The sequence below is a fragment of the Oncorhynchus keta genome, chromosome 11 (assembly GCF_023373465.1).
Source record: "Oncorhynchus keta strain PuntledgeMale-10-30-2019 chromosome 11, Oket_V2, whole genome shotgun sequence".
Classification (NCBI taxonomy): Eukaryota; Metazoa; Chordata; class Actinopteri; order Salmoniformes; family Salmonidae; genus Oncorhynchus; species Oncorhynchus keta.
The window spans coordinates 28,768,848-28,783,446 of NC_068431.1; the positions used below are offsets into that span (position 1 = coordinate 28,768,848).

Sequence of the window (14,599 nt, forward strand, 5' to 3'; positions counted from 1 at the left end):
GCTACGTCCTGTTATGGTGGGACACGTAATCTACTCATGGCGACGGAAATTCACCATGCTAATTGTGGTTGTAAGGGGATTCGAACTTGTTTATTGTGTGAGAGCGTGAATGGAAATGGACTATTATCGGAGAATGGTCAACCGGTAAGTCTGTGTTAACTGAAAAATAGATAATATAAATAAGGTCTTGTTCGGTTGCTAGACACAGCGCTCTGAAGCAAACACCGTTAGCCAGCCCCCCTGTCTGAGCACTGTCAACAAATACATAATATTATAGCTAAACTACAGTAATATTACGTATTACTGTTTAGCTGTATGATGTGTCTGGAAAGCACTTATTACAGCACTGACTTCATGAGATCCCTTAAACAGATTTGTTGACTTTCTTTAGATACGACACGATTTTATGTACGACCCATTGCTGAGACGAGCTGTGCGCAATTATGGTGGGCAGCAGCTGTCTTTTCCCTTCCCTGGAATCTTTTTATGGAATAACTTCATATCAGAAGAGGAGGAGAATGAGTTGATAACCGATATGGACCTCAACGCCTGGAGAGAGTCACAGTCTGGTCGACGGAAACAGGTTTGTTGTCATCTTCTAACGTTTGCTGCAAGAAGACGCAATTTTGGCAAGTGAATAGGGGCTGGCAGCATGAGTTGCAGAATCACCTCTGACAATGGCCAGTGGTTCATTCTTCTGTCATGGGAGATACCCATGATAGCAACCATTCACTCCTAACGAGAAAGAATAACCCACTTTTTAAAATGTCTTTACAGGACTTTGGGCCGAAAGTGAACTTCAAAAAACACAAAGTGCGTCTTGGTGGCTTCTGCGGCCTGCCTCCAATCAGCCGTAAACTGGTGCTACGGATGTCCCAGGAGCCGGTCCTAGCCGGGTTTCAACCAGTGGAGCAGTGCAACCTGGATTACCACCCCCAGCGTGGGTCTGCTATTGATCCCCACCTGGATGACAGCTGGCTGTGGGGGGAGCGTCTGGTCACCGTCAACATGCTCTCAGACACCACTCTCACAATGTCCCTGGAGGAGGGCCTGACAGAACTAGGACCGGGGGGGGTCCGAGTGTCTGTGCACCTTCCCTGCAGATCCCTTGTGGTGGTATACAGCGAAGCACGTCACAGATGGAAACATGCCATCCATAGACATGACATCCATGAGCGCAGGGTGTGCAGTACCTACAGGGAGCTGTCTGCTGAGTTCATGTCTGGGGGAGAGCAGCAAAACATGGGCTCCCAACTGCTGGACATAGCTCTGAGCTTTGAGGGTACACCGATATAGAAAGACTGCAATCATCACTGTTTCATTTTTTTCAATCCTATGTCCTGCACCACCCACATTACAACGTGACTCGTTGTTGACTGAAAGCAGCCTCTATGCACACTTTTTTGACATGCTTTGGCTAAGCATTGCACGAATACAGTTGAATTGTTTGATTCATTTAACTGTAAATTCACAGTTCTTATAACTATGTTATAACACGGTGACACATTGTACTGCATTTCTTGCTAGGAGTGTGTATTTGAGTGTATTTTGTAAAATAAATCTGACCATTGAAATCTATGTATTGTAGTGATTGGCTATTGCATTAGTGGATACTCACACTGCTCTTAGCACAGGTCTGACAGTTTTGACTGTCAGAAGTGACTTTTCGTAACAGGTTAGGAAAATAGTTAAACTTAAACTTGACCATCTAGCTATCTTTCCAGCCCTTTCACTAGCCCTTGATCATGCCTCTCAGTTCCATTACATTACACATAAGTCATTGGACGAAGGCGTCTTCTCCATGGGTGAGTTTTGTTAAGAACCCCTACTTTCAATTTTTACATTAACACGCATCGCTTGCGGTACAGTTTTGGACGCAAATTGACCTTCTTTCATATCAGTGAGAAAAAAAGGTTACATTTATACACCACTTGATAAGGTTAGGGTTCCCACAAGGTAATTTCTTTGTATTACAGCTCTTGTTTATGGAAACAGATGGAAGATCAGAGGCGACCACCTGTGCTATTTAGCTATTTAGCATGCGCCGACCACCTGTGCTATTTAGCTATTTAGCATGCGCCGAACACCTGTGTGTGTAACTCGGGAAGTGTAGCAGAAGTGTAGTTCCATCGGATGGAGGCATCCATAGCTGTGTGGATCTGTGAAAAACTGCTACAGCAAGTATATATTTTTTTATTTGAACGATTCTTCATAACGAATGAAAAATGAGGGACATTTCTTTTGAAAGCCGTATCGCAAGCAATCATTGATGCTTCTAAATGTTAAAACACCGTATCGGGATTGTAGTTCACATGAGCCAGCCGTGGGCAGAGCTAATGGCTGAAAGCTGTGGTTAGAAGGCTTCTTCGATGAGGTTTAACGGAGGTTGGCATCCTTTAAATGTTGCCTTACCCCTACCTAGTAGACTGGAGTACAACTCACTTATACTTTGCTTGAAACATTCTTTTAACAAATACCATACCATCTAACACTACACTCACCCTACTCCACTATTTAAATCTATTTAGTCCTACCTCAGGCCAACAACCTGAAATGATGGGACACCGCCATTTAACACACCCTGTCACTCTTCTGATGTCTAGTCTTGCACACACAAATACCTCTCTGCAGCTGCCACCACAACCTACATTGTCTATGACTTACGTTCCATCCCTTTAGTACAGTTGATAACCATTGCTATAAATGCTAAAAATCCAATCTTACTGAAACATATATCACTTGTTGGCCTATCCCTATTGCTGTTTTGGTTAGTGATTATTGTCTTATTTCACTGTAGAGCCTCCAGCCCTGCTCAGGCCCTGCAGCCCCAAGCACTACTCCTATTCCCCAGGCGCTCTCATTTGTTGACTTATGTAACCATAAAAGCCTTGGTTTCATGCATTCACTACTTTAGCACACTCTGCCAACCCGGATGTCCTAGCCGTGCCTGAATCCTGGCTTAGGAAGGCCACCAAAAAATGTCCATCCCTAACTATTACATTTTCTGACAAGATAGAACTGCCAAAGGGGGCGTAGTTGCAATCTACTGCAGAGAGTGCCTGCAGAGTTCTGTCATACTATCCAGGTTTGTGCCCAAACAATTTGAGCTTCTACTTTTAAAAATCCACCTTTCCAGAAACAAGTCTCTCACCGTTGCCGCTTGTTATAGACCCCATTCAGCCCCCAGCTGTGCCCCGGACACCATGTGTGAAGTAATTGCCCCACATCTATCTTCAGAGTTTGTACTGTTAGTTGACCTAAACTGGAACATGCTTAACACCCCGGCCGTCCTACAATCTAAACTCTCAATCTCACAGAAATTATCAAGGAACCTAACAGGTACAACCCTAAATACGTAACCATGGGTACCCTCTTAGATATCATCCTGACCAACTTGCCCTGTAAATATACCTCTGCTGTCTTCATCCAGGATCTCAGCGATCACTGCCTCATTGCCTTCGTGCGTAATGGGTCCGTGGTCAAACGACCACCCAAAAACATCCTGTGGCGTACTGCATGAGCATCAAATAGCCCCCACGACATGCAACTTTTCAGGGAAGTCAGGAACCAATATACTCAGTCAGTTAAAAGAAAGCTAAGACTGGCTTTTTCAAACAGAAATGTGCATTCTGTAGCACTAATTCCAAAAAGTTTTGGGACACGGTAAAGTCCATGGAGAATAAGAGCACCTCCTCCCAGCTGCCCACTGCACTGAGGATAGGAAACACTGTCACCACCAATAAATCTACGACAATCGATCATTTCAATAAGCATTTTTCTACGGCTGGCCATGCTTTCCACCCGGCTACCCTGGCCAACATCTCAGCACCCCCTGCAGCAACTTGCCCAAGCCCCCACTCCCCGCTTCTCCTTCACCCAAATCCAGACAGCTGATGTTCTGAAAGAACTGCAAAATCTGGATCCCTACAAATCAGCTGGACTAGACAATCTGGACCCTCTCTTTCTAAAATTATCTGCCAAAATTGTTGCAATCCCTATTACTAGCCTATTCAACCTCTCTTTCGCATCGTCTGAGATCCCCAAAGATTGGAAAGCTGCCGTGGTCATCCCCCTTTTCAAAGGGGGAGACACTCTAGACCTAAACTGTTATAGACCTACAGTGGGGCAAAAAAGTATTTAGTCAGCCACCAATTGTGCAAGTTCTCCCACTTAAAAAGATTAGAGAGGCCTGTAATTTTCATCATAGGTACACTTCAACTATGACAGACAAAACGAGAAAAAAAAATGTGTGACTGTTTGAGGTTGTGGACAGGTGTCTTTTATACTGATAACAAGTTCAAACAGGTGCCATTAATACAGGTAATGAGTGGAGGACAGAGGAGCCTCTTATTAAAGAAGGAGTTACAGGTCTGTGAGAGCCAGAAATCTTGCTTGTTTGTAGGTGACCAAATACTTATTTTCCACCATAATTTGCAAATAAATTCATTAAAAATCCTACAATGTGATTTTCTGGATTTTTTTTCTCGTTTTTTTCTGTCATAGTTGAAGTGTACCTATGATGAGAATTACAGGCCTCTCATCTTTTTAAGTGGGAGAACTTGCACAATTGGTGGCTGACTAAATACTTTTTTGCCCCACTGAATATCAATGATGTCGCTCTTGCTGCTGGTGATTCTCTGATCCACCTCTAAGCAGACGACACCATTCTGTATACATCTGGCCCTTCTTTGGACACTGTGCTAACAAACCTTCAAACAAGCTTCAATACAATACTCATTCCGTGGCCTCCAACTGCTTATACTTGCTAGTAAAACTAAGCGCATGCTCTTCAACCGATTGCTGCCCGCAACCTGCCTGCCTGACTAGCATCACTACTCTGGACGGTTCTGACTTAGAATATGTGGACAACTACAAATACCTAGGTGTCTAGTTAGACTGTAAACTCTCCTTCCAGACTCACATTAAGCATCTCCAATCCAAAATGAAATCTGGATTTGGCTTCCTATATCGCAAACAAAGCCTCCTTCACTCATGCTGCCAAACATACCCTCGTAAAACTGACTATCCTACCAATCCTTGACTTCGGTGATGTCATTTACAAAATAGCCTCCAACACTCTACTCAGGACACTGGATGTCACAGTGCCATCTGTTTTGTCACCAAAGCGCCATATACCACCCACCACTGCGACCTGTATGCTCTCGTTGGCTGGCCCTCACTACATATTAGTCGCCAAACCCACTGGCTCCAGGTCATCTTTAAGTCTTTCCTAGGTAAAGCCCCGCCTTAGCTCACTGGTCACCATAGCAACACCCACCCATAGCACACGCTCCAACAGGTATATTTCACTGGTCATCCCCAGAGCCAACACTTACTTTGGCTGCCTTTCCTTCCAGTTCTCTGCTGCCAATGACTGGAACGAATTGCAGAAATCACCTTAGCTGTAATCTTATATCTCCCTCTCTAACTTTAAGCATCAGCTGTCAGAGCAGCTTACCGATCACCGTACCTGTACACAGCCAATCTGTAAATAGCACACCCAACTACCTCATCCCCATATTGCTACTTATCTTCTTGCTCTTTTGCACCCCAGTATCTCTATTTGCACATCATCATCTGCACACCTACCACTCCAGTGTTAATGCTAAATTGTAATTATTTCGCTTCTATGGCCTATTTATTGCCTTACCTCCCTACTCTTCACATTTGCACACACTGTACATAGATTTTTTTATATTCTGTTGTTGACTGTACATTTGTTTATGTGTAACTCTGTGTTGTTTTTGTCGCACTGCTTTGCTTTATCTTGGCCAGGTCGCAGTTGTAAATGAGAAATTGTTCTCAATTGGCCTAACTGGTTAAATAAAGGTAAATACAAAACAATCCCTCTACTGGTAAAGATCTACTACTCACACCACAGCTCTCAGGTGCCCTCCCCCCAGACCCATCTTCCTCTATTTTCTTCACTGCCTCAGCGTATCTGTTAAAGGTCCCCAAAGCACACACATCCCTGGGTCGCTCGTCTTTTCAGTTCGCTGCAGCTAGCGACTGGAACGAGCTGCAACAAACACTCAAACGGGACAGTTTTATCTCAATCTCTTTATTCAAAACTCAATCATGGACAGTCTTACTGACAGTTGAGGCTGCATTGCGTTATGTACTGTTGTCTCTACCTTCTTGCCCTTCGTGCTGTTGTCTGTGCCCAATAAGGCTTGTACCGTGTTTTGCGCTGCTACTATGTTGTGCTGCTGCCATGTTGCTACCATGCTATGTTGTTGTTTTAGGTCTCTCTTTATGTAGTGTTGTCTCTCTTGTCGTGATGTGTGTTTTGTCCTATATTATTTTTTACTTTCTATCTATTTTTAATCCCGGATCCGTCCCTGCAGGAGGCCTTTTGGTAGGCCGTCATTGTAAATAAGAATTTATTTTTAACTGTTTAAAAAAAGAATAAAAAAGAATGACAACTTTTTATTTTATTTATTTATTTCACCTTTATTTAACTAGGTAGGCTAGTTGAGAACAAGTTCTCATTTGCAACTGCGACCTGGCCAAGATAAAGCATAGCAATTCGACACATACAACAACACAGAGTTACACATGGAATAAACAAAACATACAGTCAATAATACAGTGGAACAAAAGAAAACAAAAAGTCTATATACAGTGAGTGCAAATGAGGTAAGTTAAGGAAATAAATAGGCCATGGTGGCGAAGTAATTACAATATAGCAATTAAACACTGGAATGGTAGATCGGCAGAAGATGCATGTGCAGGTAGAGATACTGGGGTGCAAAGGAGCAAATTAAATAAATAAATAGATACCAGTATGGGGACGAGGTAGGTAGATAGATGGGCTGTTTACAGATGGGCTATGTACAAGTACAGGTGCAGATCTGTAAACTGCTCTGACAGCTGGTGCTTAAAGCTAGTGAGGGAGATGTGAGTCTCCAGCTTCAGAGATTTTTGCAATTCGTTCCAGTCATGGGCAGCAGAGAACTGGAAGGAAAGACAACCAAAGGAGGAATTGGCTTTGGGGGTGACCAGTAAGATAACTGCTGGAGCGTGTGCTACGAGTGGGTGCTGCTATGGTGACCAGTGAGCTGAGATAAGGCGGGGCTTTACCTAGCAGAGACTTGTAGATAACCTGTAGCCAGTGGGTTTGGCGACGAGTATGAAGCGAGGGTCAACCAACGAGAGCGTACAGGTCGCAATGGTGGGTAGTGTATGGGGCTTTGGTGACAAAACGGATGGCATTGTGATAGACTGCATCCAGTTTGTTGAGTAGAGTGTTGGAGGCTATTTTATAGATGACATCACCGAAGTTGAGGAACGGGAGGATGGTCAGTTTTATGAGTTTTGGCAGAATGAGTGAAGGATGCTTTGTTGCGATATAGGAAGCCGATTCTAGATTTCATTTTGGATTGGAGATGCTTATTGCGAGTCTGGAAGGAGAGTTTACAGTCTAACCAGACACCCAGGTATTTGTAGTTGTCCACGTATTCTAAGTCAGAGCCGTCGAGAGTAGTGATGCTGGGCGGGCGAGCAGGTGCGGGCAGTGATCGTTTGAATAGCATGCATTTAGTTTTACTTGCGCTTAAGAGCAGTTGGAGGCCACGGAAGGAGAGTTGTATGGCATTGAAGCTCGTCTGGAGGTTAGATAACACAGCATCCAAGGAGGGGCCAGAAGTATACCGAATGCTGTCGTCTGCGTAGAGGTGGATCAGAGAATCACCAGCAGCAAGAGAAACATCATTGATGTATACAGAAAAGAGAGTCGGCCCGAGAATTGAACCCTGTGGCACACCAATAGAGACTGTCAAAGGTCCGGACAACAGGCCCTCCGATTTGACACACTGAACTCTATCAGAGAAGTAGTTGGTAAACCAGGCGAGGCAATCATTTGAGAAACCAAGGCTGTCGAGTCTGCCAATAAGAATGTTGTGATTGACAGAGTTGAAAGCCTTGGCCAGGTCGGCTGCACAGTAATGTCTCTTATCAATGGCGGTTATGATGTCGTTTAGAACCTTGAGCGTGGCTGAGGTGCACCCATGACCAGCTCTGAAACCAGATTGCATTGCGGAGAAGGTATGGTGGGATTCGAAATGGTCAGTAATCTGTTTGTTAACTTGGCTTTCGAAGACCTTAGAAAGACAGGGTAGGATAGATATAGGTCTGTAGCAGTTTGGGTCTAGAGTGTCACCCCCTTTGAAGAGGGGGATGACCGCGGCAGCTTTCCAATCTTTGGGAATCTCAGACGATACGAAAGAGAGGTTGAACAGGCTAGTGATAGGGGTTGCAACAATTTCGGCAGATAATTTTAGAAAGAGAGGGTCCAGATTGTCTAAACCGGCTGATTTGTAGGGGTCCAGATGTTGCAGCTCTTTCAGAACATCAGCTATCTGGATTTGGGTAAAGGAGAAATGGTGGGGGCTTTGGCGGGTTGCTGTGGAGGGTGCCGGGCAGTTGACCGGGGTAGGGGTAGCATGGCCAGCCGTAGAGAAATGCTTATTGAAATTCTCAATTATAGTAGATTTATCGGTCGTGACAGTGTTTTCTAGCCTCAGAGCAGTGGGCAGCTGGGAGGAGGTGCTCTTATTCTCCATGGACTTTACGGTGTCCCAGAACTTTTTTGAGTTTGTGCTACAGGATGCAAATTTCTGTTTGAAAAAGCTTGCCTTATCTTTTCTAACTGCCTGTGTATATTTGTTCCTAACTTCCCTGAAAAGTTGCATATCACGGGGGCTATTCGATGCTAATGCAGAACGCCACAGGATGTTTTTGTGCTGGTCAAGGGCAGACAGGTCTGGAGTGAACCAAGGACTATATCTATTCCTAGTTCTACATTTTTTGAGAGGGGCATGCTTTTTGCCCGCTTTGAGGACAATACAGTGCCACTGACACTGCCCGCAACTAAAACATGCGGACTCTCCTTCACTGCAGCCGACGTGAGGAAAACATTGAAACGTGTCAACCCTCGCAAGGCTGCAGGCCCAGACGGCATCCCCAGCCGCGCCCTCAGAGCATGCGCAGACCATTAAGTTCCTCGGCGTACACATCACAGACAAACTGAATTGGTCCACCCACACAGACAGCATCGTGAAGAAGGCGCAGCAGCGCCTCTTCAATCTCAGGAGGCTGAAGAAATTCGGCTTGTCACCAAAAGCACTCACAAACTTCTACAGATGCACAATCGAGAGCATCCTGTCAGGCTGTATCACTGCCTGGTACGGCAACTGCTCCGCCCACAACCGTAAAGCTCTCCAGAGGGTAGTGAGGTCTGCACAACGCATCACCGGGGGCAAACTACCTGCCCTCCAGGACACCTACACCACCCAATGTCACAGGAAGGCCATAAAGATCATCAAGGACAACAACCACCCGAGCCACTGCCTGTTCACCCTGCTATCATCCAGAAGGCGAGGTCAGTACAGGTGCATCAAAGCTGGGACCGAGAGACTGAAAAACAGCTTCTATCTCAAGGCCATCAGACTGTTAAACAGCCACCACTAACGTTGAGTGGCTGCTGCCAACACACTGACTCAACTCCAGCCACTTTAATAATGGGAATTGATGGGAAATTATGTCAAATATATCACTAGCCACTTTAAACAATGCTACCTAATATAATGTTTACATACCCTACATTATTCATCTCATATGTATGTGTATATAATGTACTCTATATCATCTACTGCATCTTTATGTAATACATGTATCACTAGCCACTTTAACTATGCCACTTTGTTTACATACTCATCTCATATGTATATGGTGCACTCAATACCATCTACTATATCTTGCCTATGCCGCTCTGTACCATCACTCACTCATATATCTTTATGTACATATTCTTTATCCCCTTACACTTGTGTCTATAAGGTAGTAGTTTTGGAATTGTTAGCTAGATTACTTGTTGGTTATTACTGCATTGTCGGAACTAGAAGCACAAGCATTTAGCTACACTCGCATTAACATCTGCTAACCATGTGTACAGTGCCTTGCGAAAGTATTCGGCCCCCTTGAACTTTGCGACCTTTTGCCACATTTCAGGCTTCAAACATAAAGATATAAAACTGTATTTTTTTGTGAAGAATCAACAACAAGTGGGACACAATCATGAAGTGGAACGACATTTATTGGATATTTCAAACTTTTTTAACAAATCAAAAACTGAAAAATTGGGCGTGCAAAATGATTCAGCCCCCTTAAGGTAATACTTTGTAGCACCACCTTTTGCTGCGATTACAGCTGTAAGTCGCTTGGGGTATGTCTCTATCAGTTTTGCACATCGAGAGACTGAAATTTTTTCCCATTCCTCCTTGCAAAACAGCTCGAGCTCAGTGAGGTTGGATGGAGAGCATTTGTGAACAGCAGTTTTCAGTTCTTTCCACAGTTTCTCGATTGGATTCAGGTCTGGACTTTGACTTGGCCATTCTAACACCTAGATATGTTTATTTTTGAACCATTCCATTGTAGATTTTGCTTTATCTCCGTCCCAGTCTCAGGTCTTTTGCAGACTCCATCAGGTTCTTCCAGAATGGTCCTGTATTTGGCTCCATCCATCTTCCCATCAATTTTAACCATCTTCCCTGTCCCTGCTGAAGAAAAGCAGGCCCAAACCATGATGCTGCCACCACCATGTTTGACAGTGGGGATGGTGTGTTCAGGGTGATGAGCTGTGTTGCTTTTACGCCAAACATAACGTTTTGCATTGTTGCCAAAAAGTTCAAGTTTGGTTTCATCTGACCAGAGCACCTTCTTCCACATGTTTGGTGTGTCTCCCAGGTGGCTTGTGGCAACTTTAAACAACACTTTTTATGGATATCTTTAAGAAATGGCTTTCTTCTTGCCACTCTTCCATAAAGGCCAGATTTATGCAAAATACGACTGATTGTTGTCCTATGGACAGAGTCTCCCACCTCAGCTGCAGATCTCTGCAGTTCATCCAGAGTGATCATGGGCCTCTTGGCTGCATCTCTGATCAGTCTTCTCCTTGTATGAGCTGAAAGTTTAGAGGGACGGCCAGGTCTTGGTAGATTTGCAGTGGTCTGATACTCCTTCCATTTCAATATTATCGCTTGCACAGTGCTTCTTGGGATGTTTAAAGCTTGGGAAATCTTTTTGTATCCAAATCCGGCTTTAAACTTCTTCACAACAGTATCTCGGACCTGCCTGGTGTGTTCCTTGTTCTTCATGATGCTCTCTGCGCTTTTAACGGACCTCTGAGACTATCACAGTGCAGGTGCATTTATACGGAGACTTGATTACACACAGGTGGATTATATTTATCATCATTAGTCATTTAGGTCAACATTGGCTCATTCAGAGATCCTCACTGAACTTCTGGAGAGAGTTTGCTGCACTGAAAGTAAAGGGACTGAATAATTTTGCACGCCCAATTTTTCAGTTTTTTATTTGTTAAAAAAGTTTTAAATATCCAATAAATGTCGTTCCACTTCATGATTGTGTCCCACTTGTTGTTGATTCTTCACAAAAAATACAGTTTTATATCTTTATGTTTGAAGCCTGAAATGTGGCAAAAGGTCGCAAAGTTCAAGGGGGCCGAATACTTTCGCAAGGCACTGTATGTGACAAATAATATTTGATTTGATTTGATTTATTTAAGATGGTGAGGAAGGCATCATCTACTGACGGGATGAGGTCAATGTCATTCCAGGATACCCCGGCCAGGTCGATTAGAAAGACCTGCTCACAGAAGCGTTTCAGGGAGCATTTTACAGTGATGGGGGGTGGTCGTTTGGTCGCAGACCCATTACTGATACAGGCAATGAGGACGTGATCGCTGAGATCTTGATTGAAAACAGCAGAGGTGTATTTGGAGGGCGAATTAGTTAGGATGACATCTATGAGGGTACCCGTGTTTACTGATTTGGGGTTGTACCTGGTAGGTTAATTGATCATTTGTGTGAGATTGAGGGAATCAAGCTTAGTTTGTTAAGCATGTCCCAGTTTAGGTCACCTTGTAGCACGAGCTCAGAAGATAGATGGGGGGCAATCAATTCACATATGGTATCTAGGGCACAGCTGGGGGCAGAGGGGGGTCTGTAGCAAGCGGCAACTGTGAGAGACTTGTTTCTGGAAAGGTGAATTTTTAGAAGTAGAAGCTCAAATTGTTTGGGTACAGACTAAGATAGTAATACAGAACTCTGCAGGCGATCTTTGCAGTAGGTTGCAACACCGCCCCTTTGGCAGTTCTATCTTGGCGGAAAACGTTATAGTAAGCAATGGAGATTTCAGGGTTTTTGGTGGTTTTCCTAAGCCAGGATTCAGACACGGCTAAGACATCTGGGTTGTCAGAGTGTGCTAAAGCAGTGAGTAAAACAAACTTAGGGAGTAGGCTTCTAATGTTAACATGCATGAAACCAAGGCTTTTACGTTTACAGAAGTCAACAAATGAGAGCACCTGGGGAGTGGGAGTGGAGCGAGGCACTGCAGGACCTAGATTAACCTCCACATCATCAGAGGAACAGAGGAGAAGTAGGATAAGGGTACCGCTAAAGACTATACGAACTGGCCGTCTAGCACGTTCAGAACAGAGAGTAAAAGGAGCAGGTTTCTGGGCATGATAGCATAGATTCAAGGCGTAGGGTACAGACAAAGGTAAGGTAGGATGTGAGTACATTGGAGGTAAACCTAGGCATTGAGTAATGAAGAGAGAGAGATAGTCTCTAGAGATGTTTAAACCAGGTGATGTCATCGCATATGTAGGAGGTGGAACAACATGGTTGGTTAAGGAGGACTCCAAGATGGTGTCGCTGTCAGAGGGAGTGTTTTCCGCTCTTCAAAGCAATATTGAGAGTTAGGTGGTTAACAGTCAAATATTTTATGGACATGGGATAAGTTTAGTTCGTTTTTGTCAAGTTGAATGGGAAGAACACGACAGAAAGACAAAAGTAGACGAAATATCCAAGTCTCACAGAAGACGGCTGACATGCTAGCTAGCCACAACGAGGACCAGAGCAGCATGGATACACCAGAAGCCGCGATCTCAAGCAAGAGAAAGAACAAAACTGACCAGGATGAAATCCTTGCAACCTCTTTACCTCAGGCCCCAAGTAAAATCCACCGGTAAAAGAAGACATTTCCATGTCGGAACTTTTCTCTGCAATCCAGTCCCTGTCTACTAAACAAGACGCCACGCTCTCCAAAGTGTCCATCATAGAGCGGGCTACAGAAGAAACATCAAAGAAGATCGATAATCTGTCAGAAACTGTCAATCAACTACACAAAATTGAGAGCGAGAACAAGGAAAAGAGAACAAGGAAAATATAACATTCCTAGAGAATGAGCTGAAGAAAATGCAATCCAAAAATAATGAGCTGTGTGAGAATGTAGCTGAACTTCAAAGGTAGTCTCGCAGGTGGAATCTGAAAATCCAAGGTGTAAAAAAAGAGGTAGAGGATATTAGAGAAGTAGTCATTAATATCCTGGGAAAAGTGGCACCATGCATCAAAGACAGGCTAAGAGACGTGATTGATGTGGGACATCGACTTGGGAAACAAAGATCTGATGGACCCCCTCGCAATATCATTTTGCGCTTAACTATGCGCCATTACAGGGACATCCTATGGAAAATGGCCAAGGGGAACAAGTTTCTGGACGAGAAGAGACTCTGCATCAAAGAAGCTCTGATACCGCAGGATCAGGCTGCCAGAGAGAAACTGTGGCCGCCTATACAGAAGGCACGACAAGAAGGAAAGAAGGCGGAGTTCAAGGGCCCACACGCGTTTATCGAAGGAAGAATTATTACTGGGTAACTCTGTTGACATTAAGCTAATTGGAACTGTGAGTACTACCATGAGTACAGTCAATGTACTGCCAATTATACATGTACAGTTCGAACTACAACTGATGAACACTTGCCAAAGAAAAGGAAGTAAATAGATTTTGTTATTCTGTTAACCACCGCTACCTCATCTGAGCGTAGTTTTCCGTCGAGTCATCCTCTCAAGGTTCACTGTTTGTTCTATTGTTCACATTAATACTTGTTATCTAATTTGTGTTCTTTATTTTTTAATGCAGGAGTTCGTTTTCAATTCACTCAATATCGTTAGTCTGAATGCTAGGGGTTTGAGAAATCCTACAAAGAGGAAAGCTTTATTTTTATACTGTAAACACAGATCTGTAATGCAGATTTTGTCCTTCTTCAGGAAACTCATTCGGGTGAAAGTGATTTGAAATTTTGGGAAGATATGGCCTATTTGAGTCATGGATCAAATCATTCTGCTGGTGTTTTGACACTTATTCAAAAGTTTAAATGTGACATTCTAGAATCTACATCTTCACAAGACGGCATATGGGTCATAGTAACTGTTAAACTTGACAATGCTATTTTCATCATCTGTAATGTATACGGACATAACTCACATAGTCCTAATAAGACCCTTTTTACCCAATTTACCAGGAAAGTACAGGATTTAAACAACAAATACTCAGAGGCTTTTCTAATTATTTCAGGGGATTTTAATGAAACACCTGATGCATCTGCAGATCGTTTCCCTCCTAGAATGAGTCAAAACCTTCAAAATCGTAACATTATCATTACATTATGCAAGGATCTCTGTGTTGAGGATGCCTGGCGTTATTTCAATCCGGATGCTAATTGTTATACCTGGAC

At 43.7% G+C, this 14,599-nt stretch overlaps 1 protein-coding gene across 1 annotated transcript; it reads left to right on the top strand.

Moving 5' to 3' along the window:
• alkbh4 (alkB homolog 4, lysine demthylase) lies at nucleotides 1-1,578 on the top strand. Its single transcript, XM_035781428.1, has 3 exons — nucleotides 1-144; nucleotides 392-583; nucleotides 778-1,578. Exons 1-3 carry the CDS (start codon nucleotides 37-39, stop codon nucleotides 1,294-1,296), a joined length of 819 nt encoding a protein of 272 aa, XP_035637321.1. The 5' UTR covers nucleotides 1-36; the 3' UTR covers nucleotides 1,297-1,578.
• Nucleotides 1,579-14,599: the final 13,021 nt, after the last annotated feature.